Consider the following 27876-nt stretch of genomic DNA (forward strand, 5'->3'; position numbering starts at 1 on the left):
CAGAAACACAGGTACGCGCTTCGGTCCTGCCAACACGTTTCTTTTCCTTTACCATAACTGCATGTATTAGCTTCAATATAGAGGAAACAGTGTTGTGGCCAGAAGGCAGGGGAGTGGAGTCTTTTGGGTGCAATCTATTAAAAACAGAGGAAAAGCCCAGAGGGCAGGCTGAGTTCAGTGGCCTAGTTTCCTGCAGGCTGGTGCGCTTGTGAATGGCTGCCACATTGCTCGCAGCACAGCCGGTGACTTCAGAGCCGAGAGGGCCGTTAGCTGGGTAGGTGGCCAGCTGGAGGGCGGCTGTACGGCACAGCTATCCTCTGCTGGCACACAGACCCACCCACCCCCCCCCCCCCCCACCCCCAACTGTCCATTCAGTTCGTCATCCAGCCAATCACCTGCCTCTCAGCTCTGGCAGTCCTGCCCGCCATTTCACAGTCGCAGTTATGTTTTCTCTTGAACTGTATATTAAGAGAGCAGAGTTTGCAGAGCGACTTTAACCTCAAGATAATTAATAAAAACCTAAAACAAAACACCGTGTTAATGCCCCTCAGAACATGATTGTCATGGAGGACTGTGATGTCATGTGGCCCACTTAATCTCGAAAGAGATGGTTCCAAACCTCTTTCCCTTGTAAGCTCTAAAAATTAATAGTTATGACGCAAAAGCATACTTGCCCCTCTCACACGGATTCATGTTTTGGGTGCATAAACACATGCAAATATTGAGTCTTTCACTGGAAACAGACGTTTACAGCTGCATTAATGAGTGAGTGGTACTTGGAGCTAAATGCTAACATGCTCACAATGACATGAATGCCTTTGGGGCGTAAGATGAAGGGTCATCTTATGCTGATCACCTCCTCTCGATCCTGCAGCCATGTCTTTAATAAGCCACCATAATTCAATTATTGATTAAATTCGGTTTGTTCATTGAGCTTTGATTTGGAACCATCACTCTCTCTCACTCCTCACCCTCTCATCTACAGCCCCTCATCAGTCTCATCCTCTGTAGCAGAAACTTGAAGGCAGAGCAGCTTTTGCAGAACACAAAAAGCAAGTTCAACATCAGAAACAATGTCTCGTCTGAACAACAGCAAACGAATAAAGACAAATATAAAACCGCGATAACTGATTATTTCTCGGACCACGCGATGGAGAGCAGACGGGACGAGGAGAGATGGAGGAGTTCAAAGAGAGGACGGTTCTTCTGTGTTAGTCTCTCGAGGGAATGTTCCTTGTGTTTATCCTCTCCTGCTCCTCTACCTCTCCTCTGTGGAGACGACGATAAACATCACACATGCATTAGCAATACAAGCCTAGAAGGGGCCCCCACTGCAGAGTCGACCCTTGCAGGCCAGAGCCAAAATGAGATAAGAGCAAAAAAGGTTTTAAGAAACCGTGAGTTGGCAGTAATATTTCATAAAACATGTAAGAAATATAGTGTGTGGTAAGTGCATGTTGACTGCTTAATCGAACCATGAGAAAAGCTTTCCCAGAAGTCAAAGAAGTCTTTTCTTTTCTTTTCTTTTTTTTTTGCCCCTTTGGACAGAATAAAATGAGGCAGTTTTCAAGAGTGTGGCTTCCTAGTCAGTCCAGCTGTAGGCGGCATCGAGTGCATCACCTCCCCCCTCTGCAGCAGATACATCCATCCATCACCAGAGGCTTTTGGCACAGCGTGGGACTCACACCATCAGGGGGAATTTGGGCGACTTTTAACTAAAGATTTCTAGTCAGGTCACAAGTGGCCCTTTCATACGCAAACTTTTGATTCAGTTACGGAAAAGCAGCTGGACGATCCAGAAGCGAAACAGTTTTGTAAACGGTAAGCAGGATGTAGTGTCATGTCCTGCCAGAGGGGGGAGCCAGACACACCAATGCCTTTAAATCTCACATGTAAAAGAGGAAGTGAGGGTGGTCATTGCCAAGTGATGTAACAACCATTTGTCTGCAGAAAAGTTCTCAGATTGCTCTGTGCCCTAAAAGCCCCTAGTCTGCACACCTGGTGCGCATCCTGGTGGACTAGGCTGGTCTGTGTTAGTCACCCTCCCCAAACTGGGGACAGATTGTCAAAAATGCTCCTGCCCAGTTCGTGTTAAACTGGGGGAGCTGAGAGTTTAGCAGCAGTTTCGAGGTTTCCTGACCAGTTGACACTAAGTGCTGTGTATAATTGAACTGTCTAAGCGTGGAAGCCGGCTCCTGCAGCCTTTTTCTTCAGCACGAGACAGTTTGAGTTCACTTGCTTTGGTCTAGCAAGCTTGTCTGAGTCATATTAATCACAGAAGCCTGTGAAAATAGGTCATAACTTAAAATCAACTGTGGAGAATCCTATTATGTTACATTTGACCAACTGTGAGTGCGTCATTTCGTTTCGTGGTGTATCTCTCACTGCTAAGCTGGAGGCACACTGTCGATGAAGTACAGTCATATATAAATACTTATTACTGAATCGGGACTTGAGTAAGAACACAGAGCACTAAGACTGTCATGTTCGTGCGCCCCGTCCACAGAGCCAACGAACAGGAATGAATAAAGTATAAAACACGTAACAAGGCGCCCACTGTCAGGCCTTGTGATAGAAATAAGGAGTTCTTGGGCCCCTTCGTTTCCCAACAGTAAGAGGCTTGCGTTGTAGAATTCATTCTTGCGAGATGTCATGTTTATTCGATCGAGTTTTTTTTTTATTAGTTTTTCACCCTTTGAATGCATTGCCTGGGTTTGATTGTGTGAGCCAATCCCCTATCACCTTTGACCGCCTCTCGAAGGCGTTCACCCTCCCATCCCGACCCCCTGAGCTCTTCTGGAATGTGTGTGTGTGTGTGCGTGTGTGTGTGTGTGTGTGTGTGTGTGTGTGTGTGTGTGTGTGTGTGTGTGTGTTTGTGTGTGTATGTATCAGTTGACCACAGCTGGCTTGAGCACCACAGTGCCTGGGGGGATGACCACCCAGGACAGGGGATCATGAGACCCTCCCGTTGAAAGGTTCAGCACCCCCCCAGTTGCCTCGTTCTCAGCTTCCTCCCCCCGACCCTTCTTGGCCTGCAAGCTCTGGGCCCTACGCTCAGACGCGGCCCCCAACATGGGCACCATGGACAGGCCAAGGGCTGAGGAGGGGAACGCCGGGGAAAGCAGAGGGGACTTGGCCAGGCCCAGCGGGGAACCATTGAAGGACAGGATGGACGTAGCTCCCAAGCTGCCCGGAGGGGAGGTAGGGCAGCCCAGTGTGCTGAGGTCCAGGGGCCGAGGACTGAGAGGGGACAAGGGCAGAGAACCACCCAGACCCTGCAGAGCGTGGCCTCCCAGGAGAGCAGCCGCCGCCCCTGGGATGATAATGTGGGCTCCACTCACATAGGACAACTCTGAATCCTTCCCAACTCCACTCACAAGCCCTCCACTTTGACTCCCCTTCAGGAGGGAGCCCACCCCGCCTGGGGAGCCCTGCTCTTGAGCCACAAAGTGACCGTGAGCCTTGATGTGCTTGCGGAGCGAACTGGGGTCTGTGTAGCGCTTCAAGCAGCCCACCATCTTGCAGTAGTAGGGCTTGTCCACATAGTGTGTGCGTGTGTGTTTGAAGCGGTCGCTTGAGTTGGAGTAGCGCTTGTTGCAACCCTCGTATGGGCAAATGTAGGGCTTCTCACCTGTGGGGGGGGGGGGGAGACACACTGATTACATATCATTCGCAAAAGTTTTTGTATCATGACCTTTAACTGACTGTAGGGGGCTCCACCACTGACCTGTGTGTGAGCGGTTGTGTATCTTGAGGTTCTCCAGACGTGAGAAGCTCTTGTTGCAGGTGGGACAGCGGTGGGGCTTCTCGTTAGTGTGAGTGCGGATGTGGATGAGCATCTTGTACCTTCAGCAACACAAAGCAGCATTCACTATCACAGCTCCATCTTGAATTCTGCCTTCACATGTGCTTCTTCAAAAAAATATCACCACTGTGGAGGAAGCTCTCACCTTGCATTGAACCCCCTCCCTTTGCGAGCGCAACCCTCCCAGTGACAACAGTACCCAGAATCCTTCTCAGGCTTGACATGGAAGTCATTGACGTGGTCCACCAGGTCTTGAAGCGAGTCAAAGAGCAGATGACACTGAAGAAGAGAGGACATTAAGCATTTCAAATGAGCTAATTTGATCTGCCTACCACAGGAAGTTTCTTTTATTTTCAGGGTCTCACCTTCTTCCAGCGGCAGGCCAGTTGTTCATCTGCTGAGAGGTCAGGAGAGGCCCTTTTGTCACTCGTCTGGCCAATGAACATGGAGGACGGTAGGTGAAGTCCTGCCCCGGCCCCGATTGGCACAAAAAACTGAAAGGCCTGTGAGATGTGAGAATTCTGGAGAGGAAGGGGAAAAAAAGAAGGAAGAAAGAAAGAAGAAAAGCAGTTTCTGAATCTGCTGCATTTTGATCTTTAAACAGATAAATGCAAATGAATGCAGAATCCGTCGGGGTCTGTTGTCGTACAAGTAGTACTGACCAATGAGCAGGAGACGATGAATGAGCTATACTGCCATCTAGAAACCTATCTGTTTCATACAACAATGATTTATCTACATTCATGTTAGTTGGGAGACAATCAAACTAGAAATGTCATCTCTGAACTTGCTAAAGTTCCCAATTGGACCGTACATGATAACTTCCACCAGAAGCACCGAAAGCATTACTTTAACTCTCCCTTTGATATTTCCGCAATTCACATTAAGAAACTAATGTCTTTTTTCTTTACATTTAAAAAGACATGTGCCTTACACTCAAAAAAGAGCAAAAGCAGCATGAAAAGTACAAAAGGGTATACTTTGACTAACCCTGTAAGAACCTAAAACGGAACTCCAACAGAATATAAGACATCTCTGTCGTGCAATTTCTGTAGAATGGAGAGAAAATAAACTAATAATGGTCCCTAATGTGTAGTTACAGGATTTTCAAATGAAAACTAAGATTTACATATTTGTACAAGGAGCAGTGTTTAATGTGGCTGACAAGTTCATGTTCAAATCCACATTTACGCACCAAGGAATTTTAACACATGTAAAATAGTTCCTGAGTCCATATTTTAAGTACAGATTTTTTAACTTGACCACATTTGATTGTGAGACACTTCCTGTGCATACAACTGTATAGAAGCATGAGTGAAATTCTTTCTGTATTTATTCATAGATGTGTGTGTGTGTGTGTGTGTGTGTGTGTGCGCGCGTGTGTGTGCATGTAGGCAGGCTGCCTGACAGGCACAGATCAGGTTACATTTGCCTGTCGATTTTTGACACTCTTCAAATCTTCAGGAAAAACACATCCAGGAGTGCATGCTGCATTCAAGTGCTGGTAGGAATCTGGTACATCTGGGTTTTTCTGTCAATTCTTGTGTAATCACAAATGAGACGAGGGGCCGGGGAGGGAAAGTTTATAACTACACATATACTTTGACACATAGGAACCCTGATAATTTCGAGTAAGAAGGAGACTGGATGCTAAGGATCACAATCCTGTGGCTGTCTCGTCATCTGCTGCTATGTCAGAAATGTCTACGTGACAAATTTTATAAAACGAGACTAATTTCCCTCACTGATCTCTGCATGCAAAACTATGTGAGCTGCTTTGTGTGTGTGTGTGTGTGTGTGTGTGCACATGCAGCTGTTCCAGTAGAAGAAATTCTTCATGTGTGTGTGAGTGAGTGAGGGAGAGTGAGAGGGAGAAAAAGTGTCCTATTTGAATCCATGGGGGGGGAGGTAAAATATAGAGTGTGTGTTGTGTGTGGTGATGGGGTCGGGGAGCTATCTCAGCCTCAGTGGGGGGGGGGGGGGTGAATGCTTCTAGCCAGCGTGTCTCAATTCAATTGGGACGGAAATGAATTAGGCGGCATGAGGTCTGCATGGTTGTACCTCCACTTAAATCCGATTATACATGTACACACACACACACACACACACACACACACACACACACTCATACACACACGTCATACCAGTGTGGCCAGTGAGTGCAACTTGCACAGACAGAGGCACTTGTTGGGGACACAAGAGGTGTTTGATAAGAGCAACCCCCCCCCCCCACACACACACACACACACACACACACACATACCACACCCCTTGCATAGCCTGATTCCCTTATGAGAGAAACAACCGGGTGTTGTTCTTAATTTGCTGACCCCAGCAGGCTGCCTCCCTCTTAGCTGTAGACAGCAAAGTGTTGGCCCACTCACTACTTTTCTGAAAAAGTGTTTATTTGAACAACTCTCAGAAGAAGTAGTGAGGTGTGAGAGGGGATGATGGGACAGCTGGTGGAAGGTAACAAGGAACACCTGTATGGGCCTGTCCATCATACTCACCCCTGAGGGGACGTAGTTGCCATTGGTCATTTCTGGAGAGCTGGGGGTGTGACGGGAGGAGGGAGACATGCTCAGGTCCACCGCAGGGGGGGTCGGAGTGTCTGTTCGGTCATGAGGAACGACCTGCATGCCTAAGGTAACACACACAGGTGGTAACGCGATCTCCAGCAGTCACCAACGTCATGACTGCCTGGTTTATCTTTAACACTTAGAAGTGCATCATGTATTAATGCCATCAGACTGACTGAAGCGACCGCTCTACTGCTGGAGTCTCTTCAGAGGACTAGGACCATCACGTCCTGGTCGGTAACGTCACCCACAGGCAGCTAACATGATGAGAGTGATGTGAAAAGTGATTCACTGTGAGGCGAGCAGCGCTCAGTTAAGACTCACAGACGTCTCCACGGACCGCATCTGAATGATTACTGCTTTCTACTTACATTTTGCTGTTATCAAACATTAATAATCAATCATTATGATGGTGATTTGTACCTAAGTCTTTTCAAACAAGTCAGCAACAAACAGGAAAGCATCTTTGGGCATGGCTTAACTTTTATGTTCAGGATTTTCATGAATTTTGTGTCCCAGTCTTGTAATTTTCAAAAAAACAAAGGTTTAAAGGTCAACGATCAAACTTTTCTCTGTTGAGGTGGTGATCACGCTCATGGTCACACACACAGAGTTGGTACCTACCTGTGTGAGGAGATGCAGGTGAGGCCGGCTCAATAACTGCAGTGCCATCATCTGCCATGCGAAGCTGGCGAGCTCGCTTGGGGTGTATAGGGGAGAGGGGGGGCGAGCGCGCCCCCCTGTCACGCCCATTGGTCCGCCGAGGGAGCTTCAGGTCCAGGGGCTCATCCAAGGACAGCATGACCGCAACTCGTCTACCTCCCACCTGCACAAACATGGAGTCACATGAGGGGCGAGTTAAGCCAGGAGGGGCCAGCGAGGGACAGTTTAGTTGTCATAAAACCACAGATACGATGAGAAAACTGCATTCCTACGTTAACCAGTGACAGACGGATCTCTCACCTGCGGTACTTGCCAAGAGAATGTTCTTAAAAGTATTTCACATTCCACAACCCCACTGGGTAAGAAATACTCTGCAACAATGGTGAAATGAGCACTGATCTAAACAGAAACACTGACTTAGCCAAAGAAAATAAACACACACAGAGATGTGACTGACCCCTCCTCTTTTTCCACTCTGACCTCTACTCACAAACTTCTTCCAGAGGAATGTCTACAATCCAATCCAGATGGTCACCCTCACCACCGCCGCCGCTCACCCCACCCCTCGGCCAGTCGCTGGCCCTTGCACCCTGTCACATTAACCCCCCTCCCCAACTTCCCCCAAACACTCAGCCCCACAGCAGGCACCTTCAGACCTCAGGGACCTTGGAGACCCACTGGCAACCCCCCCCCCCCCCGCCGCCCCCATCACCCCCCCCCCAGGCCTTCAAGTCCAGCTGCGCTCCACCTCCTCCTTCCTCGACACACTCTCACCTCTAGACCCCGCCAGAGGGTTGTGGGCAGGACGCTTCATCTCGCTGTCAGTCTGTGTTTCACTAGAGCTCTTCCTCTGCCAGCAGAGTGACTCAGCGCTGCATCATCATCATCATCATCATCATCATCATCATCATCATCATCATCATCATCAACATCATCACTGTGGTGTTACCATGCAAAGAAAATACCTTCATAATTAAACCTGAGATGTCTGCAGTTGATTGAAGGAGCTCAAATCATAACTGAAGCATCAGGAGCAAACGTGAAATATTAATAATATCCAACAAAATGACCCCTGAGCAATAATACAGACTTGAAAATGTAAATAAATGGGAGCATTTACTGCTTCACACATGCAGGCAGTGCTGGTACAGTACTGCTGGAGTACAGTTAAACTCTCCACTCAACACACTGTCAGGGTTCACTGCCTCTCCTCACTGGGCTCACGCACACACACACACACACACACACACACACACACACAAATCTCCTCAAAGCATTTTCCATCTACACACACACACACACACACACACACACACACACACATACATACACAAATATGTAGTGTTCAATATTCATGCTTGAATGCATGAAGCCCTCTCCCCACGTGCATGTGCACTTACAGAAACACACACATCCAAGTAATTAATTGAACTGTAATTTTTCCGAATTCACCCTTCCTCCCTCCTCCTCCTCCTCCTCCTCCTCCTCACACACATGCCGACACACTCTCACAGAGGCCGCGGTGGTTGTGAATGGTGGGCTTTGAGAGAGACTGGCCAGGGGCCACATGAGAAGGCCTTGTGTCTAGGAGGCACGGAGCACGGGGGTCACCAGGTTCACTGGTTCATCGAGGGATGGCCAGCACACACGCACACGCACACACATACCACAGCCAGTGGAATTACAGGGCATACCCAATTAATTAGCCACTGATACACACTCACTAACATAATGTACCAACATGCATACAGAGCAGCATCATGACATTATAATAGACATCTCACTGGTTGTATATATGTTCTTCCACCAAGACACACAAGCTCACTTTTCTGGAAAGTTCTGGATGAGTTCCACAATCAGGGCAAAGGTAGAATGGCCATCATGTAAGCAAAGGGTTGCTGATTCCATCCTCGTCAGGAGTGTGTTTGAATTGCTGCCCATGAGTAGGTCGGCATCATGCGTGGCTCCAAACAGCAACAATTTTGGAGTGAATGGAGTTCAAGTGGTTGGACTATGACAGATCTAAGGATATGATATAAAGTGCTGCGGTGTATACTGGCGGTTTCCCCAAACTAACCAAGAAATTTAACTCAAAGCCTTCCAGAAACACCACATCAACTCACGGTAGAAGAGGACAGCATTTGTGGTGCATGGCTGTGGTTCGCCTGAAAATACACCCAGGTCTGCTCAAATGGAGAGTGGACAGTCAGTCCATACTATTCCATTAGTAAAGAAATCCCACTTAATTACATTTGGGCAACCAAAACTATACACTGGCCACCTAATTTGAGAGTTTCGTTGCCCATGGGCCCAATCTTAAAATCTAGTGTGTGACCATCTTCATGTAATTGATCTCATCTCTCATAATGTCTGCATTATTGTATATTTATGGAAGTGTAATGCAGCATTACAACATCTGGTCTGCACGTCAAACAAACTCCTGAATCATTGTTGTTAGAGAGATGTAGCCGCGCTGTGACTGCATCAGTCGATATTACCTTGACCCAGAATCATAGCATGTTTTCTATCAACCACCCCAGAGCAAACGCCAAATGATGAGTGATGATGAATATTGCTGGTAGTCGTTCTTATGATTGTTTTTGAATCATTTTGAGGGTTTGTTACACGGAGAAACGCAGTGAAAATAAACACGATCCATCTGAATGGACATGATCCTCATTTAGAACAAATTGTGGTTAATTAATACCACATCTCTGTTTCTCTCTCCCTTCTCTCTTCTCCCTGGGCTTGGTGGGTCTGACTAACTTACTGTTTCGCCTACCACAAACGCTGCCAAGAGTTTTGGCTTTATTGTTTGGCTAAAGAAGCATAAAATCGCCTGTCATCCACTAAATGATTAAGCCCCTTACCCAGAGGCACTGACCGGGAATCAGCTTAACCTTTCTACAAATCCTACTCTCATCCACTGTGGGGACACACAGAAAACTGGCCTCCTGTCAGCACTACAATCCATGCTATAAAACACAATGTGGAACAGATATGGACCTTCTCCTTCCATTTAGGTCTGGCACCTCAAAATATATGATCCACACAGTGCGAGACGGGCAGAGAGACTACAGGGGTCTCCTCATACAAAGGCTTTCTCAGGCAGCGGCTTCACATGCAAACCATTACTTTTCCTCAAGAAATGAAATGGATGGCTACTCTTTTCCGATTTCTTAAGAAAGCCTCCATATTCATCCCACTCCTGCAAAAGACTTCACCATTCTGTGAGTCAGACTGACAAAATATAGTAAAAGAGGAGTAAAAACAAAACAGACAGAGGGATCACTGATCAAAACACTGTACGTGATAACTCAAGTACTACAAACACAACAGTTGTGACTTAAAACGCTCAAGAGAGTTAGCAAAGCTGACTCCCTGAGGACTCTTCTACAACCCGGGGTGTGTAAGACAGTGAGTGTGTCGTTCCTTTGTGTTTTCAGCCTTGTAACTAGCATGTCACACTCAAGAGAACCTGCGGGGACTTGCAGGGGGCATAGCGGTATAAGACATGAGGAGCGCCCCGATACACTCAGGAACATATCATTCAAGGCGCTCGAGACGAGGAGGAGGATGTTGAATTGAACCATAAACCAGATTAGAAGACAGGTTTGTTGTTTTTTATATATATATATATATATATATATATATATATATATATATATATATATATATATATATATATATATATATATATATATTCTGGTATCAAATTTAAAAAGTCATGCAAATTTATTGTGATTAGTCCCTTTGGGTATTACATTTATATCACATTCTTTTTGCATGACTGGGTCAATTGTGGGAGCACATCTCTTTATGATGAAAACCTGATTGGTATTTATCAAAATATGATATTCTTCAACCAGTTCAGGAAGCTGCTTGCAGAACAGGAGCGTATCCTGATGAGATTACTTTGCTAGGCAATTGGTATTGTGGGACCACACGAGAAAGCGTCTTGTCAAAGCTTGAGGTTATGCATTTTCCACCAACAGTTTGGGCCAATCAACATCAGTGTTAGCCTTCCGGAGAGGTTAGCATAGATGCTGCAATAGCATCAGTTATGTCAGAACTGGAGAGTCTTTGACAGACAAGCAAAGAACGCCGCTCAAGGCTTTGTCTCAAAACAAAATATGTTTTTGCTCCTCCATCAAGTGACTTCAAATGCTGGATCAGATTGTTGAAGAGCTGGTTGAAGTTAGCCCACAACAATGGTTCATCCAATCACCTGCTAAACATGTTTCCAAACCAGTTCCATTTCCTGTGAAATGAAAACATCAGATTTAAAAAGCAACCTGGGATTGTGTTCATATGTGGTGACAAGATTACTGAAATCACTGCAGTGGTGAATCAGTTGCCACTGCTGGATTTCACCTCAGCCCACCCTCAAGATTATTTCTGAAGGATTGAGACTGGTCGGGAAGTGACTCACAGTGTGGATCTTGGACTGGAGTTACAGGATCTCAAGAAAGGGGTTTGTGGGAAATGTGAGAAAAAAAGTGGACAGTACAGAGAGAAAGAAGGACACATAGAAGGAAAGAGGGTGGTGTGTGTGTGTGTGTGTGTATACTTGTCTACGTGATATGAGTGTGTGCGAGTGTGTGCGCGTGCGTGTATGTGTGTACTTGTCTATGTGATATGCAAGTGTGTGTGTGTGTGTGTGTGTGTGTGTGTGTGTGTGTGTGTGTGTGTGTGTGTGTGTGTGTGTGTGTGTGTGTGTGTGTGTGAAACTCAGTGGCGGGTGGCTGTGAAGTTTGGGGAAGGGGTGTCGGCTGGCCCCCATGCAGTCTTCCTTGCTCAGCCGTGGGGTCGACATTCTCTCTGAAAGGCAGCATTGTCCCTTCACTGGGCCCTCGCTCTCTCTCTAGCAGAGTAAACACAGGCTCAAGCAGCTGAACGAGAGAGAGAGAGAGAGGACAGGAGGGATGACCAATTGGGGCCGCAGTGAGGATATACAAGGGTGAGTATGAAGGGAGGAGGAAGCAGAGTCCTAAAAGAAAGGTTTATGTGTGCTCTTCAGCAACCTCTGTCCCCTCTTCCCCAGCAAGATGTTCTATAAGGTATGGGTGAGTGTGTTTAGGGGTGAGGATGGGTTGGAGGGTATGAGAAAGGTGGGATGGTTGGGTAAAGGGCAAGGTAGCACAAGGGGGGTATCGGGTCAAAAAGAGAGCTTCAACACCCCTGTGCTCTGACGTGAAACTCACACGGATCAGTGGTGACTCTTGACCCAACTGATCTTTGGCCTGGTCTGATCAGAAGAGGTCTTCGCCAGGGATCATGTTTCTAAGTCCTTCTTGTCTGCCTGGTCCAGTGATGCAAAACCAGTGAAAGCATCAGATGATATAAACCCGGAGGATGTAAATGATATAAATCTCCTAAGTGTGTGGAGCAGACATTAGTCATGCTGAGGGCACATAAATCACATTGCGGTGCAGTAGAAAGCGAATCCCAAAGACATAAATCATCAAATTTAAGGATGAGGATTTGTTTTGAGGTTAAGGTACATAGTCATAGGCAAGTAGAGGCAATGTATGTATGCCAATGAAACTCTAAAGTGATGGAACGGTGTGTGTGTGTGTGTGTGTGTGTGTGTGTGTGTGTGCGTGCGTTTGTGTGTGTGTGTGTGTGTGTGTTTGAGACCCCATCTGAAGTTGGCTGTAACTTAATCTACCCTCCTGCTGTGACCCTGGGAGGTGGTCTGAAGGTAAGCCATCTCTCCTCAGGGCTTTTTGCTCCCTCTTTCAATCTCACACACAAACACACAAGAACACCCGCACGTACACACACATATGGAAAGAACATGGTGGAAAGAAGAGCATCTAAAGACTGACTCCATTAATTGGGGTGATTTTGCAGAGATTCAACATGTTGTTTTAAAACTGGCACAATTGTGCTGCATTAAAAATTATCATGTGGTCGGTAGAAATCACTGCAGATCTTGTTTTGTTACAGCCGTAGTGGATCCCCTTCACTCCCGGGGGGCCAAGAGGATTAAGTCAAGTAGGTAACAGCTTAAGCCCTTTTACTGCCTTTTTGAGGTGGGTGCATTGTGCTACTTTTACACAACGCCACTGAACGAGGAAACAGATAGTTCCACCTTTGAGCTGACAGTGGAGGTCATCACAGCGTCGAATTGACGTCTGTATAAAAGAGACCCCCAGAACGTTGGCGCTGCTTGTACTCGCAGACAAGCATGCTGGTGAGTTTATGTGTCATGCCTCTTCAAGAATACTAGAATGTAAAATCACAAGCTGGTCTGAAGCAAGAAGGTCCCAAGTTCAGGCCGCGGCCATCCCAGGTTCTTTCTGCGTGGGGTTTGCATGAGCCCCTGTGTCAGCGTGGGTTTTCTCTGGGTGCTCCGGTTTCCCCATTATCCAAAAGACATGTATCTTAGGTCATATCCTAACCAGGGGGTTTGTAGAAAAGTTGGTCCCTGAGCACTGCGTGTGGTTGTCCGTAGAAGACAAATTTAATTGTATCATGTACAAGCAACAAGTAAGACTTCGTCATGACCCTGGCTTTGGGGATTTTGTGGAAACAAATAAGGCCTGGGATTTGTGGGTCTACTTTTAATGTGCTATTGTGGAATCCCTGGGTAAAAGGGTTACTTTTAGAAGCAAGAACCAATTCAAAGCCATCGCTACACTTGGGCAAATTCTTGGACTAATATATATATATATACATATGTCCTCAAGGCATCTACTGTTGCCACAGTGTTACACTTCGTTATCTCGCATGGACATGCTTAGGAAAATGAGCCTTGAAGGAGCAGAGGAGTGGTTGCTTCTTCCATGTCTATCAAACATCCAGAACCAGGCAGGCCCTAGAATGAAAGGATTTAAAGAGAATCTATGATATTGCTGTAGAGATCCTTCATAAACTCTTTTCAATCTCAAGGATGGAACATGCATGCTAAATGTAGGTTACCGCATTAAAAGGTGACCAAATAAAGTAAAGTATGTACACGCTCCGCCATGTGGAGTCTTCTGTACTGCAGTGCCGCGCCACATTTAATGAAAGTCAGCAAGTCTTTTTAGTGAATATTTTTCCAATACGCTTGATAACCCTGTGGTTGAGCTGAGATGTGCCAGGACCTGCAGTTGCAGCGAAGGTCCTTTCTAGACCTGCTGGTCTTCCTATCCACCAGGTGGGGAAAGACGGGGTCAGAGGTGACTGAGTGTTGAATGGGTGTGGTGTGAACTCCGACCCCTGATTTTCTCTACATCTATAACTGAGGCCAAGGAGGAATTTCTAAAATACTGGCACAGTTTAAGTAGGTTTAGGGATACAATTCTCAAAGGAATTGCATGCTTCCTACTGCTTGTTCTCCTTAATAGATTAACATTACTACTGTAGGAATTCCTCAAAACGGAAGCACAATATAATTGGCACATCATGAGGAGCAGCAGCCATTGGCCATTTTTTTCAACATAAAGGTACTGAGCGTAAGAGCTGATACGTATATCAGCCCACTTGCGCTCAACTATTTTCCTTCTTGCTCATCATTTGTGTTCATAAACAGAAAGATGATGAGGTAAAAATGCTGTAAATATTATTTATGGGCTCTTCCAAATATTTTTAAAATAAAGACACTTAATTTTTTTTCAAATTCCACAAAGTTTACATGTGTTTTTCAGTGTGTACGAAATGGTAATATCATATGACTTGATTTTTGTAGCACAAAAGACTGACGTTCATGAAAATGGGTGGAGGGGTGGAGCATCGGAAGGAACCATTAGGACTACGCTCGAGTGCACTCATAGTCGCTGATATTTCTTGAGGTTATTACTGTGAGCGACCCCACCTCCACTGACACACTCACACCTATGAAAGCCACAGCCCCATGTACATCCTCCACCCACCTGATGTATCACCCAACACACACACACACACACACACACACACACACACACACACACACACACACACACAGCTGAGAGATTTTTTTTTTTCCTCTGTCCTCCTCAGCCAGCCACCTCCTCAGACAGGAAACCTCAGTTTCCACTCCTCCTCCTCCTCCTCTTCTCTGGGCCTCTCATTCCCTCTCTCTCTCTCTCTCCTTTTATTCTTTCTTTGCCGTTGTTTTCCTCTCACGTCTCTCCTCCACTCTCATCTCACTCTTCTCTTGAACAACAACTCTCACCCTTCTAGAAATTTTAAAAAATACACAAAACTTTCTGTTCTGGTTCATCAACTATTTAAAAACAAAATCAATTCAAGTTAGTTTTCTCATACAGTCAGTCTAACCCCAAGAGTTCCCAACAGTTGCAAAAAGGCACACGGGATCATACACAGGATTATGTAATAGCATCATGCATGGAGCCAACGGGGAAGGGCTATTGAGGAAAAACACAGTTGTCGGAGCGCTGGAGTCCAGACAGCTGCAACACGTGCATTCACATGTTTCAGCGGTGGGAGAATTCAACACATGATTGTCACTTTTCCTTTGGGGGTTTCAAACTGATTATGGACTCAATATATAGACCAAGAAATGAAATAGAATGTGAGCGCGTAAAATGAAGCGGTAAAGGGGAAAAAGAAGGAAGGAAGAGAGCGGTCAGAGGGAAGGGAAAGAGAAGGAAGAGAAAAAAAGGAAGGGATAGACAGAGCGAAAAAGGGAGAGTGCAACAGGAAGCTTCTCAGCGAGCTACCGATGGCCTCCAGCCAGAGCATTCAGACACTGAAGAATTCCAGGCAGAGGGCAGGGAGGGAGGGAAGGTGCCAGGAGGGAGGGTGGGAGGCAAGACCAAGGAGGGTGGGTCGCACTTGTGGTTTGTTGTCAAAGAGGACTGCTAAATGAGTAAGGAAGAGCACACACTTAAAACAATATCCCTCTGCGGTTGAACACCAACATTTTTATTCAGATGCAAACTTCGGCACAGTTACATTGTCTAACATGAAATCTCTACTACTGTTTTCACTTCATGTGTTTCTGGTTTTGCTTTGTTTCGAATCTGATTGGATTTGGATTGCGATGTTGGTTTTCGACTGCACTTTCATATTTCGCATTGCAATTTAAAAGGGATGGATATCTTTGATTACAGAAGAGTGATCAAATCCAACAAGACTGGCTGGCAGAAAAAGTGTTAGCCTTTATCAGAGCGGATCGATTGTTCACATCAGACTTCAGGCAAATCTTACAGCTTCCCTTGTGTAAAGATTTGCTGCCTCTCTGTTTTACGTCAGGATCAATTTAGTATCGCTTTTGGATGTCTGGTTGGTTGGTAGGGACACCTGAGGATGCCAGCTTGAGATCTGGCTGTGTGTGATGGGTATTTCTGACTCTTACGTATCATTTTATAGACCAAATAATTGATAATGGGGGGGGGGGGGGAGACGCAGTCATCATACATACAGCAGAGTCATACGTCTCAGCGTATCCAGAATGTATCCAGATTGATTTTAGAACTGTCTGGAAAGCAAAAAGAAAAAGAGAAAAAAGACAGGCAATGCAATTTTTGCAAATTGGATCCAAATCACATTGGAACTGTGATTCAATCGGATTCCTACAGATGCGTCTCAGTCTGGATGCTCCAGACACTCAAATAGGATTTCAACGTGTCTTTCTTGTAACTTCCAGCAAGGCACACAACAAAATGAAAACCAGAGGACGGACAGGCATGAGAGTATCCGACAGGATTTTTCTGAAGCTAAGCTAAGTTAGCTAAATCACAGAGCGGCACATTGACAAACATGGAGGACAAGAACAACATCCCATGGACCAACACTATAATAAAGCGTCTGCTGGTGCTTGGCCTCCAGACAGACAAAATTGGAAGGAACCTACCGAAACAAGAACATTTTTCAACAGATATCTCACCACATGACAGAAACGGGGTTCAATAGGCTGTGGATGCAGTGCCAAGAATAACAATTTTAAGACTGTGAACTTGTGCTGAATTACAGTTGAACTAAGAAAATAGAATTTTCGAGTTCCCAGTTAGAAACTTCAATTGGAACTCTCCTGAGGTTGGACTTCCTACTCAAGATACCTGACGACCGCAGAGATCATAATTCAAAGATTTCTCCATACATCATCAATCATCAATCACCATATATCACGTCTGTCTATGCAGAAGAAAGCATAGAGTTGTTACCGTGCTCTGCAACCCATGCAGCGACAGGAAAAGATGGGATTCAAGCAAAATCTGATTTGCCTGCATTTTTACCTGCAGCATTTTGGCCATTTAGATGGAAGACTTGCGACAGCTCTTTGGATTTTTTTCAAAGCTTTACCATATTTTTAACTGAAGAGCAAACAATGCAGTAGACTTTGTATCTTAAAAGCGTTCAGACTTTCCACTCGGTCAGTATAGTGAGATTAGGCTCTTAATGATCTATAAACAGCCATCTGACTGAGATTTCACATTGTGTCGGTAAGCCTTACGGCCTGTAAACCCGGGATTATTGCACGACACCTGACCTGACTCGACTCTCTGCGGGGGGCTGGTAGAAGGTCCATCAGTATGAATTATTTTTTTGCTTTCTTTTTAAATCTACATCAACCACTGCTTTATGCACAACTCCTGAGGTTTGCTTTCCATCCTACTATTAAGTAGGAGACGACAGTGCGTCTCAGAGTGGCGATAAAAGAAACCACCCAAAGTATTTCTGCAGAACAAATAGCAGGTATTGGAAGGAGAAGTTTTGAAACGTCGTCATCCCGTCATCCCGTCATCCCGTCATCCCGTCATCCTGTCATCCTGTCATCCTGTCCCCCCACAACCAAAAAGCAAAAAAAAAAACCCTGGTCACTTGATGAGACTCCATAGTAGCTGCTATATGACATGAACAGTACGTGACTGAGAACCCACGTGTAGGAACATGTGTTTTGAGTCACCGCTTCGGTTTTTGTCCGCCTCCTCTCATTCAAAGCAGCTATCAGATGGGCCATAGTTTTTAATCAACTAAAACAGTTTTAATCTATACAGCAGTATCAGGAGAGAAATCAGCGATAAACAGATAATCCCCAGAGGACGATAGATATCTCCGGGTGCTTAAGCGGTAAAACTGCTCAGCGCTTGAAGGCACTTCGCACAATGGTACCGTAGGCTTTGAAGAGGGGTGAGTAATCTTACAATAATGTGGGGCATTTCACAACATTGCAGTTTTGTCATGCAGCGGGAGGGTGACTGGGAGCAGTGAAGGTAGCAGGAGACCAACCACCACCCGAGAAGAGAAGAGAAGAGAAGAGAAGAGAAGAGAAGAGAAGAGAAGAGAAGAGAAGAGAAGAGAAGAGAAGAGAAGAGAAGAGAAGAGAAGACCCACCCTACTTTATCTGACCTCACGCTTACTCTGCCGGGCCTCTCTACCTCCTGCAGTTGCCTGAATGTGTTCCCTCGCTGTGCATCCGTATAAACATGAACTCAACACAAAATCCCCTCAGCTCTATTCCCTTTAGACTTCCTCTCCACTTCCTCCAGCTTCATCCCCATCATCGCTACCCTCATCTCCCTCTCCTTCATCCCATCTCTGCCATTTCCCCTTCATTTCAGTCCATTCCTGTGGCCTCTCCCCACAGGCAGTGATGCAATCCTCCGACTCCTGCGCGCAATCACAGGGTCTGGAGTCGACTCGCCAGCCAAGCAGAGGCGTCACCACGCTATGCTCAGTAGGAAAGCAACAGGAGAGGAAGAAATGGAGCCTATGAGGGAGGGCGGAAAACAATCTAAGTACCGTAGGTAGTGGCTGATAGGGGGGAAAAGTACCGCGATAAAAGTTAACAGCTCTGTTTTACAAGTTTATTCTATTGAGGTAAACATGTTTTTGTTTTGTGCACGCTGGAAGGTGTCAAGGGGCTGTTAATAAGTTTTCGTACTGAAAACTGGACGATTGTTGCAACACCCCAGCAGCTCTCTCCTCTCACCAGCAGGCTAACCAGCTGCATCTGGTTTACAGGGGTTGCGGGGTAGGGTCTGTATTTCGGAAGTGAAGGCTGGTTGCTGCTCCCACACTAAATGCTGTCATAACAGCTGACTCATTCCATTAGCTTTATTCTAACAGCGAGGCTGGCAGGATGAAATTCTATTATTTGTGTAATATTGTGTTGCATTTTAGCCGTCTGTGAGCTAGATTTATGTTTGTGGCTTTTTAAAAGACACTTCCTTCTCTGCACATTTCTGCAGTGGAGCATTGCAAGTATGCAGAGCTCTTAAAGAGTGAGAAGCTGCGTGCATCTAAAGTGGAATCTTATCACAATGAGCTGATGGAAAACGAAGGAACAGCACTTTCAAAGGCAAAGTTTAAAGCTGAAACCTTCAGCTGAATACATGCAGGTGTGCAAGCATGTTTCGCCACACACAAACACACACACACACAAACACACACACACACACACACACACACACACACACACACACACACACACACACACACTTTACCAACTTTGCAGAGACAGACCTCCCCTGAAGGCAGCACAAATGAGCATAAGGTCAGGTTAGGAATGCAAAGCACTGGCACCTGCCTAAATCTTAAAAATACCAGGTTTCCTCTGTACACACACACACACACACACACACACACACACACACACAAACACACACACACACACACACACACACACACACACACACACACACACAACACAAAAGGCCACTGATGAACACTCCCAATTCAAGCTTTAAGCCTGAAAAGAAATGACTTCAGCCCAAAGACTCGGTTGTGTACGTCAAAACTTGAGGGCAACCACAACTTGAAGCTCCCAGAAAACTCCACTGAGCACAGAAAGCAGCTGAGGCTGAACTCAACAGGAGATGTGTCGGTTATGTTCAATCTCTGGTAAAAACCCAGCAGCAGCTCTACGCCACTGGGTAGGAGGGAATGGGAGGAAATCCAGAAATCTCTTTCTTCCTCTCCCCCCTCTTTCCAACAAAGTTAACAGCAAACTGAGGGCAGATTAATAGCGGTGACTTGCGTGTGGAAACTGTGGTACGATAAGCAGCCATCCTCGACTATATTTCAGCTCTATTAGGTGGGACATTACGATCCCCTCAGCAGCAACTTGAAGGAACGGGGAAGAGGTATGGAGGTACACAATATAAACCCCCCCAAATGCACACCGTACAGCCGTACAGACATGCACACGTGTACACACACACACACACACACATACACAGCAAACTGGCTTTGTGTTGCGGTGTTCAAACCAGTTGAGAACGCTGTGGTAGCGCTCCAGCTTTGGGAGGGGTGCTCCACTCTCACAGTCATTTCCTGGATGGGGATATTATGGCACCACATGCATGAGAAACAAACCCCTTTTGCATTTACACACTGACCCCAACTACTTTCATTTGCTTGCAACTCAATAAGCCAAAGGAGTGTAGTGAACTCCCTTCCCTCCCTGGGAAGTCTTCTTATTCAATAGCTGCAGTAATATGAGCCCAACAACAGCTTTATGCAACACGGCCTCCAGGAGGCTGGGGGGGGGGGGGGGTTGGGGCTGGTGGGTGCTGTCTGTATCCCTGTCTAGTGTTGCTACAGCCACATCTGAGGTGTTCTAACTTTCTACATTCCTGGAGGACCACTCCCTGTCCCCGGAGAGGGCTGGGTGACACCTGTGCACCAGTCATGTCACCGATCTTCCCCTGCCCCTGGTGCGTTAGCGCGCGAGTCTATACGTGCGCACGAGTGTGTTTACGTACAGGGAGGAGAAGGAGGAACAGGGCAGGAACGCTGATTCCCAAACCAAAGCATTTTGAGAAGGGAAGAAAACAGGAAGAGGGAGAAATACAAAACAGCAGAATGCAATTAGCAGACCAAGTGACGTGATGTGTGTGTGTGTGTGTGTGTGTGTGTGTGTGTGTGTGTGTGTGTGTGTGTGTGTTGGCACACAGTGGTGAGGTGATCAAGCAACTGCAGCTTCTTGAGACTTCAGCGTGCCTGCCAGCGATCTCATGTATACCTGTACACACACAGCTTGTGTTGCCTTTTCCTTGTGTGGTGGTGCCAACTAAACGGCAGCTCTGTGTTCTCCCTCCTCACATGGAGTGCCTGTTTTCTCTGAGTAACCCCACATCCCCTCCCACCAGAGTTGGCAGTGAGACAAGGTCAATATGACAGTCTTCTCCTCTTTCTTTCTCTCTCTCTCTCTGTCTCCCCTTCTCTTCCTTTCTCTCTGTATTTCTGTGTTCTAGCTCTACCAAGTGACAAGCTCCACCCTACAGCTTTCATCTTTTGAGGCCTCGATCCAAAAAAGAGAGAAACAGAGAGAGAGAGAGAGGGAGAGAGGGAAACAGAAAAAGAGCGCAGAGAGACAGATGCAAAGGGACAGATGGAGGGCGACTGAGATGGCGACAGACAGAGTTCAGCATAATGCCGTAAAATGGAGTAGCACTGAACTCTTGATTAAAATTTGTTGGCGTGTCCGATATGCACAAGCTGTTGAGAACAGGAATCAGAAGGATCCGGAGCTGATACCTCACTTTTATTGGTGCAACCACTGAACATGAAGAGCTAATAAATGTACCATGGACAAACATGATTATGAATCTGCAGCTTTGGAAAGAATGAGCCTTCGAGAGGATCTCAATTAATGCTGAAGGTCAGAGGGGTGCTCATGCTTTTTTATACACTCTTGTGTCCTTAATCAATACTGACATTTAGAATCAATTAAGGAATAGCTGTGCTCACTGTGACTGACAGAACCATTTATAGGGACCCGAGGAAACAGGGAGCAAGGACACTTGGGAGCCATTGGATGATATTAAAAAAGATGGAAGAGCTATGTTGAGAGAATGGCCGCTCGATGTTTAAGTTTCCCAATTAAAGCTGTTATTACCCTAAAGATTCAAACATCTTCATGATTCCACTCTCGGCTCATCCTCAGAATCTGGAGTATTTGGGGTTTTTCGGAGCAGTCCTCCAAGCTGTCCTCTCCGTCATGCCTTCCAGTCGCTAACGAAAATGAACTCCTGATGTGAAGCTCTTCTGGACGCCATCATAAATAACAATCAGCTGTCCTGCTCCGTTTTAAAGTCATCAGTGATTATGTTAATGTTAGTGTTCATCCGTTCACCCGTCCATCCATCAGTCCGTTATCTGTACCGCTCACCTTCTACAGGATCTTTGGGCTAACTCCGGGCGAGGTGGGACTCACCCTGGACAGGTCACCTGTCAATCACTGGGCTGACGCACCAGTAGGATTTTCCATTAACATATTTTGATGCACAATTTGAAGCATCAAATACAAGAAACTGAAGATAGAAGCTGGGAAAAATTCTAGAAAAAAAAAAAAAAACAGACCCAAATTTTGCACAACAAATCTTTAGCACTTGCTTGAGGCCAAAGTGTCAACGTGCAATACAGGAGATGAAAACCTTTCACTCAAATCATCTCTGATGTTGTGAATCTTTACCTCACGTGACTGGCAGCCGATTCTGCTGCCATCGACTTCACGGATATTCCCAAACTTTGTCTTCCCCTCTGGACAGCGTTCAGCATGCCCAATACAAGCTGGTACTTGAGAAAAATTCCAAACTAACTTTTAAGCTTCTCAAGCTTTTTACTGATAAATGACTCTTCTTCTAGTATTTATTACAGCCATACTTCACACTACCTATACCAAGATGGCGGCATTACGTAGCCTAATCCATTCGCTCTAAACCAGTTGATGGAAATGAAGCGAAAAATAGCCATAGTTTGCTTAAAACTCACTTGGAAACATGATTATGGAGACAAAGAACCAATGACAATCACATCCAAAGCATCGGACATTTTAGAGTTTCATATTAATGTAACTTACGGACTCCACACAGAACAAAGCTTCTCTGAGGCAATGATTATGTCAACGTAAATGACTACAAGTCTGAGTTTCTGTTTGACTGTTGAGCAATGCCTGGCTCAGTATCAGCTGCGAGCAGGCCGGCCTGTTCTGGGGCAGGTATGTTTTGAACAGGCACGGCACTATTTATACAAATTTTACTAAGCAAATAAAAAGTAAGGCTATTTCTTCGTCTCATCTAAGGTCACAACTTCACAAAATGTAACCTCAAACTTAAAACATTTCCAAATTACACAAGTCTCCTTAAGAGAAAAACAGCCACAGTACATATGAATTAAATTAGTGCTGGCAACATCTCCACAACACCACAGAGAAGGTAAACACTTACTTCTCTCTCACTCTCTCTCTCTTTTGCTCTCTCTCTCTTTCTCTTTCTCTCTTTCTCTCTCACTCTCTCTGGATGTATAAGATGAAGTCTTACATAATGAAAGCTATGAAGCTGGGGGCTCATGGAAAGTGGGAGATGAAAAGTGTGAGGGAGGGACGAAGGGAACAGAAGCAGAGTTAAAAGCAAGGAGGAGATGGAGTCCCAAGGAGTCAGGGATGGAGGGAGGAAGGGAGGAGGGGGTGAATGGGGAAAAGTCTGGAGGCTAGCTGACAGGACTGGATATGCCCAGACAGAAAGCCGGGCCCAGGCCCAGACTTGAGAGCTTTATTTGAGTCTCAAAAAAAAATGCCTCACCCCAGTCTTTCCCTCATCCTTGACTCCAAAAAACAGCCATCAATCGCTCTCAATGTCCCTCCCCTCCCAGCATGGTATTCCTCACCCACGAGCAGAGTCCCTCTCACCCGACTCCTCCCTTTCTTTCTCTTCAAACACACATGCATACATTCTTACCTCGGTTGCTACTGAGGGTAGAGTAGAGAATGCAGGGTGTTGACCGAGCATGTAAATAATAATGCAAACCAGCTGCATCTTTAACCGCATTTGACTGTGTGGCTCCCTGAACTCAGCTCCCACATTGATGCACTCTCCCTATCGTCTATCAGTTAAATATTCAATATGTTGGTGAGAACCCAACGTTTCTCAGTCGGCTCTTCCATGTCTTGACATTACTCCATCACTTTTCCTCTTCGTGTACGCCCTGCACCCTAGACGTGGTCTGCATATTGTCTGCAAGCTGAAATGCTCTCACGATAGAAGCATTGAGCAGGGAGCACAGAAGGAGCATTAAAGAGAATGAGAGGAGGTAGGGTGGGGTAGTTGGAGTGAGGCACTGAGTTGTCTGTGTTTATTTTGGAAATGCAGACCCGCAGACTTGCAGCAGAGGAACTGACCCCTAAATGTCACTGTGGCGGATCCTCCATAGAAAGAGCAAGAGCCCTGCTCTCATCTGGGATGTACCACACAGGTGACTGTAAAACAGCTAGACCATATATCCCCGAGGGGGCATTTTAACCCACCCTGGGGACCCGGGAATGGTTTGCTCCGGGAGGAAACGGTGAGGCCGTGAGGTGATTAGTGGTTACAGTTTAACTGGAGAAAAATGCACGGTCCGTGAGCCCAGCCAGCCAGGGAGCAAAAGCGGTATGCACTGGTCTCTTTCAGCTCGCAAGCTAAGTGTGAGTCAGGCTCTGTATCTGCTTTGTCTACTCTTAATGTATGGGTCCAGGAGCAGACACATCACCCTGCAAAGCTCCATAGTATGTCACCTCCACTGCTGCACACAAGGAAATGATTAATGAGGAGACATTTTGTGGAAAAAATTTATGGTTTTGGCCTGCAATGATATGAGAGCCCAGAGAGTCATTTTCAAGTTTAACTTTAGTTCAACTGTTGGTCGGGATATGCAGCTCCATTCAGGAAGACAATGGCTTGGTCTAATGGTAGTGGTATTTCATCTTTTGAGCGTGCTAATGCATGACAACAGCGTTCATCTGATTAGCAGTAATTGCTACCAAGCTCATGGCTACCAGTGTAACCACAGAAAAGAAGTGTCTGTCATGGGAAAAGAAAGCGCCTCTTATCCCCTGTGACGATAAATCCAAGGGTGTATCAGGTGTCTTGTTTTCACGGCATGCTACCTCATTCACTGACCACTGTAATCCTTCCTCCCCTGCTGCTGACTTGCCTTTCAGCTTGACCGTAATCCTCAGCAGCGATGGAACCCCGCTGAGATATTAATTCAAACACTCACACTGGTTTGTGCCACTTACATTCCAGACATTTACAAGTAGCGACCACTCCTCCGCATTCTTCTAACTGCGTTCAGCTCTTGTGATGCTACAACACTGTGGGTCATCGTTTGTGCAACACGTCTGGTGGCGACTTACTTCCTAATGTAGGCATCAAGTCAAGTTGCTTCTCTATTCATCAGATGCGGTGTCTTTTTATGAACCTGGTCTAAGTACGAGTACACTGTGGGTTCCAGCCGTCCCTCTACCACATGCCTTGTGGTCGCTCTGACGCAGGAATACACTATTAGGGGTGCACCTTTTCCATCATAAAGCAGCTGCCTCTCCCTCACTGGGATCTCAAGGGGTATGATGTCACACAGTTGTGGTATGGGGCAAAAGTTGCAATACACGAGGAAAACTCTGGAGGGGTCGGGGGGGAAGGCGGGTGAGAACCACACCCATGATTTAATTTCACAGCCTGACGTGGTAGAAATCTTTTCTGCCTCACTAATGAATCCAGTCGGCGTTAAACCTCCAACCAACACAAGCTCCCGGCAGCCGTGCAAGTTGCATCTGGCCAAGTATGCAATCAGGGCTAGAAAATGTACAGGCTGCCTACACAGTGTGGTGAGTGTGGAACGCCACCACAGGGATGCACAGCTGGACCCCAGTGGACATCTGGATTTATGGCAAAGCTCAGAGCCTTTGCTCTTGCCCTGAGTAAGTCCTGTGTGAGAGTAACTTGCATGGATAACCAGCATACCAATAGCGATACATGTCACTCCATCTGGCCACAGGCCTCAGATGGATATTGAGGTTGACCTGCAGCTGAACTGATCGTCAGCTGATTGGGTAAACAAGGCAGCGGCTGGACGGTGGATGTGAGGAGCACCTGTGCTCACAGTTGAGAGGAGGGTTAGGGATTAAATAACAGGGACCTGCACCTCTTACCCGGGTTCTTATTGAGGTCAAGTGGGCCGGATATCCATAAATCTCACCAGCATGTTGGATTTGATAAAGAGTTGATGTCATGTACTGTCTTAATTTCTCACATATCTTGGAAATACACTGCCAAGCGTCTCTGATCCAAAATACAACCTCAGCCCCCTGACTGTGCCTCAATGATCTGTATTGTGGCCGAATACTTTTTAATGATCAGGCCTTATTCCTCTGTGGCTCAGGGCTTGTTAGGTCTGCTTTGGCAGGGCTCGGCTCTTTCCCCTGGCATCCTCTGGAACAATGGGCCCATGGGAGGCAGCCAATGGGGAGAAGGTCCATCCCAAACCCTGTCCCAATGTGGACACAATGAGGCTTAGGGACAGAGAATTGCTTAATTGGAGGAAAATGGCTCTTTATCTAGGCCTCTTTGCCTGGACTTATCCTTGCCCCCTGCTTTAAAAGCTTGTAGTTAAAGACAGAAATGATACAATGGGTCGGGATGTCAACGGGTCATTTAGTGACGAAGGATGTCGCAGGCACGAGTAACTAAGCTGCTGTGATGCAGAAATGTCTGAGACAGGATTGTCCTTTTAGAAATTTGAAAAATGAAAAAGGGCGACTTTACTGGGTGACTTCCTCATTTATCAAACATTGCAGGTTTAAGCTGTAGACGTTGAACTCTTTATCAGATGTTGTGACAGAGCATCAGAGCTTGCAAAACAGCTGGCTTGCTCCGTGCTGCACGCCCTTAAATGGAGCAGGATTTCTGGTAACTGCTCTAAAAATGTCTGTCAGTGTTAACGGGATAGTTAATGATGCAGACCCGATGAAAAGGTCGCTCCCACCCCATCCACCTCCATTGTAGAGTAGGTGTTGGCACAGATTGAACAAGGCAAGACCGGCCTTGAATGTGCCAGTATGGGGAGTCCAGGCTGCAGGATATCAACGCACCGCTGGAGTGTCTCAGAAAATAGGTCACTGCCCTGTTTGAACTCGAACATTTGTTGTTTTATTTTTTTCTCCATGGTTGCAAAGCATTGACACCTACGTGGACACATGACAAGACTCAGACACGTAGGACTGACATGTAATAAGGGCTTACCTTATACAGGAAAGAGGAGCGGATACAGCCCAGATATCACCGACGCGGGTCCCCCTCTTCCCGGTACAAACTTCGCACGCAAAGTCCTGGAGCTCCAGCGGCGTCGGTGCCAAGTGTCTCTCTGTCAATTCGTCGCCTTTCTCTCGATGAAAACAAAATACAGAGCTGACACGTCGTGAGAGAATGTGACTAGGTGTCTGGAGATGCGGTCCGCTCCCAGACCATTATCAGTGTTGTTTCTAATCATGGAAATATTCAACATCAGCTCAAACGCAGCGTATGTGACAGCTGCTTGTTTGGGTAGAGACTAATCGAAGGAATGACAGCCCTGTTTGCTTCCGCGGGATGATATATAAGACATGTTACCATGCCACTAGAAACCCGTCAAATACGAAAAATAATAATTTAAAAAAAAAGTGTAAACACCCAAATCCGTGGCCTTAACTGTTCCCGCTGAGGAGGGAAAAAATGAAGACCACTGGTTATTGTGCATTAACAGCGCAAAGGTGGTTTCCTGCTGGATTCAAAGCGCATCGCTTGATGGCAACGCTGGTCAAGTGGGGGTTTCCTCCGGGTGGTCGTGGTTCTCCTGGGGTGGTGGGAGGGCAGTTCAGAGCAGAGGGATGGCACGAAGTGGTGGGTAGGGCGGATAGGCGACGGGGAGCTGGGAGGATCGTCTCCTTCTTCGTCGGCGCTTTTTCAGATGCCAAGGTGTAGCTGTTAGCCTGCGTTTGTCGTAGTTGTCTTCTGGGTTGTTGTTGTTTTAAATTTCCCCCCCTCGTCTCTGAGCACTCGAGGAGACGCCGAGTCTTGATGGTAGTCTCCCCCACGACCGTCTGAAGCGCACAGACAGCCGCCCGGAGCCCAGCCAGCCCGTCAGGACCAGCCCAGA

At 46.4% G+C, this 27876-nt stretch overlaps 1 protein-coding gene and 1 long non-coding RNA gene across 2 annotated transcripts; one reads left to right on the forward strand and one right to left on the reverse strand.

Annotated features, from left to right (window-relative positions):
• Nucleotides 1-362: 362 nt before the first annotated feature.
• glis2b (GLIS family zinc finger 2b) lies at nucleotides 363-27876 on the reverse strand. The gene is made up of 7 exons (XM_086185031.1): nucleotides 26985-27876; nucleotides 7009-7210; nucleotides 6316-6446; nucleotides 4171-4326; nucleotides 3951-4084; nucleotides 3728-3846; nucleotides 363-3631 (listed from the first exon to the last, which is right to left on the reverse strand). The coding sequence occupies exons 2-7, from the start codon at nucleotides 7184-7186 to the stop codon at nucleotides 2889-2891; spliced, it is 1461 nt and encodes a 486-aa protein (XP_086041157.1). The 5' UTR covers nucleotides 7187-7210; nucleotides 26985-27876; the 3' UTR covers nucleotides 363-2888.
• Nucleotides 18679-21438, forward strand: LOC147245106 (uncharacterized). Its single transcript, XR_015110152.1, has 3 exons — nucleotides 18679-18724; nucleotides 19173-19322; nucleotides 21180-21438. It is a non-coding gene; the product is annotated as an uncharacterized LOC147245106 (long non-coding RNA).

Source organism: Aulostomus chinensis, chromosome 18 (genome assembly GCF_037954235.1).
Source record: "Aulostomus chinensis isolate RoL2024-O1b breed Wild chromosome 18, RoL_Achi_v1.0, whole genome shotgun sequence".
Lineage (NCBI taxonomy): Eukaryota > Metazoa > Chordata > Actinopteri > Syngnathiformes > Aulostomidae > Aulostomus > Aulostomus chinensis.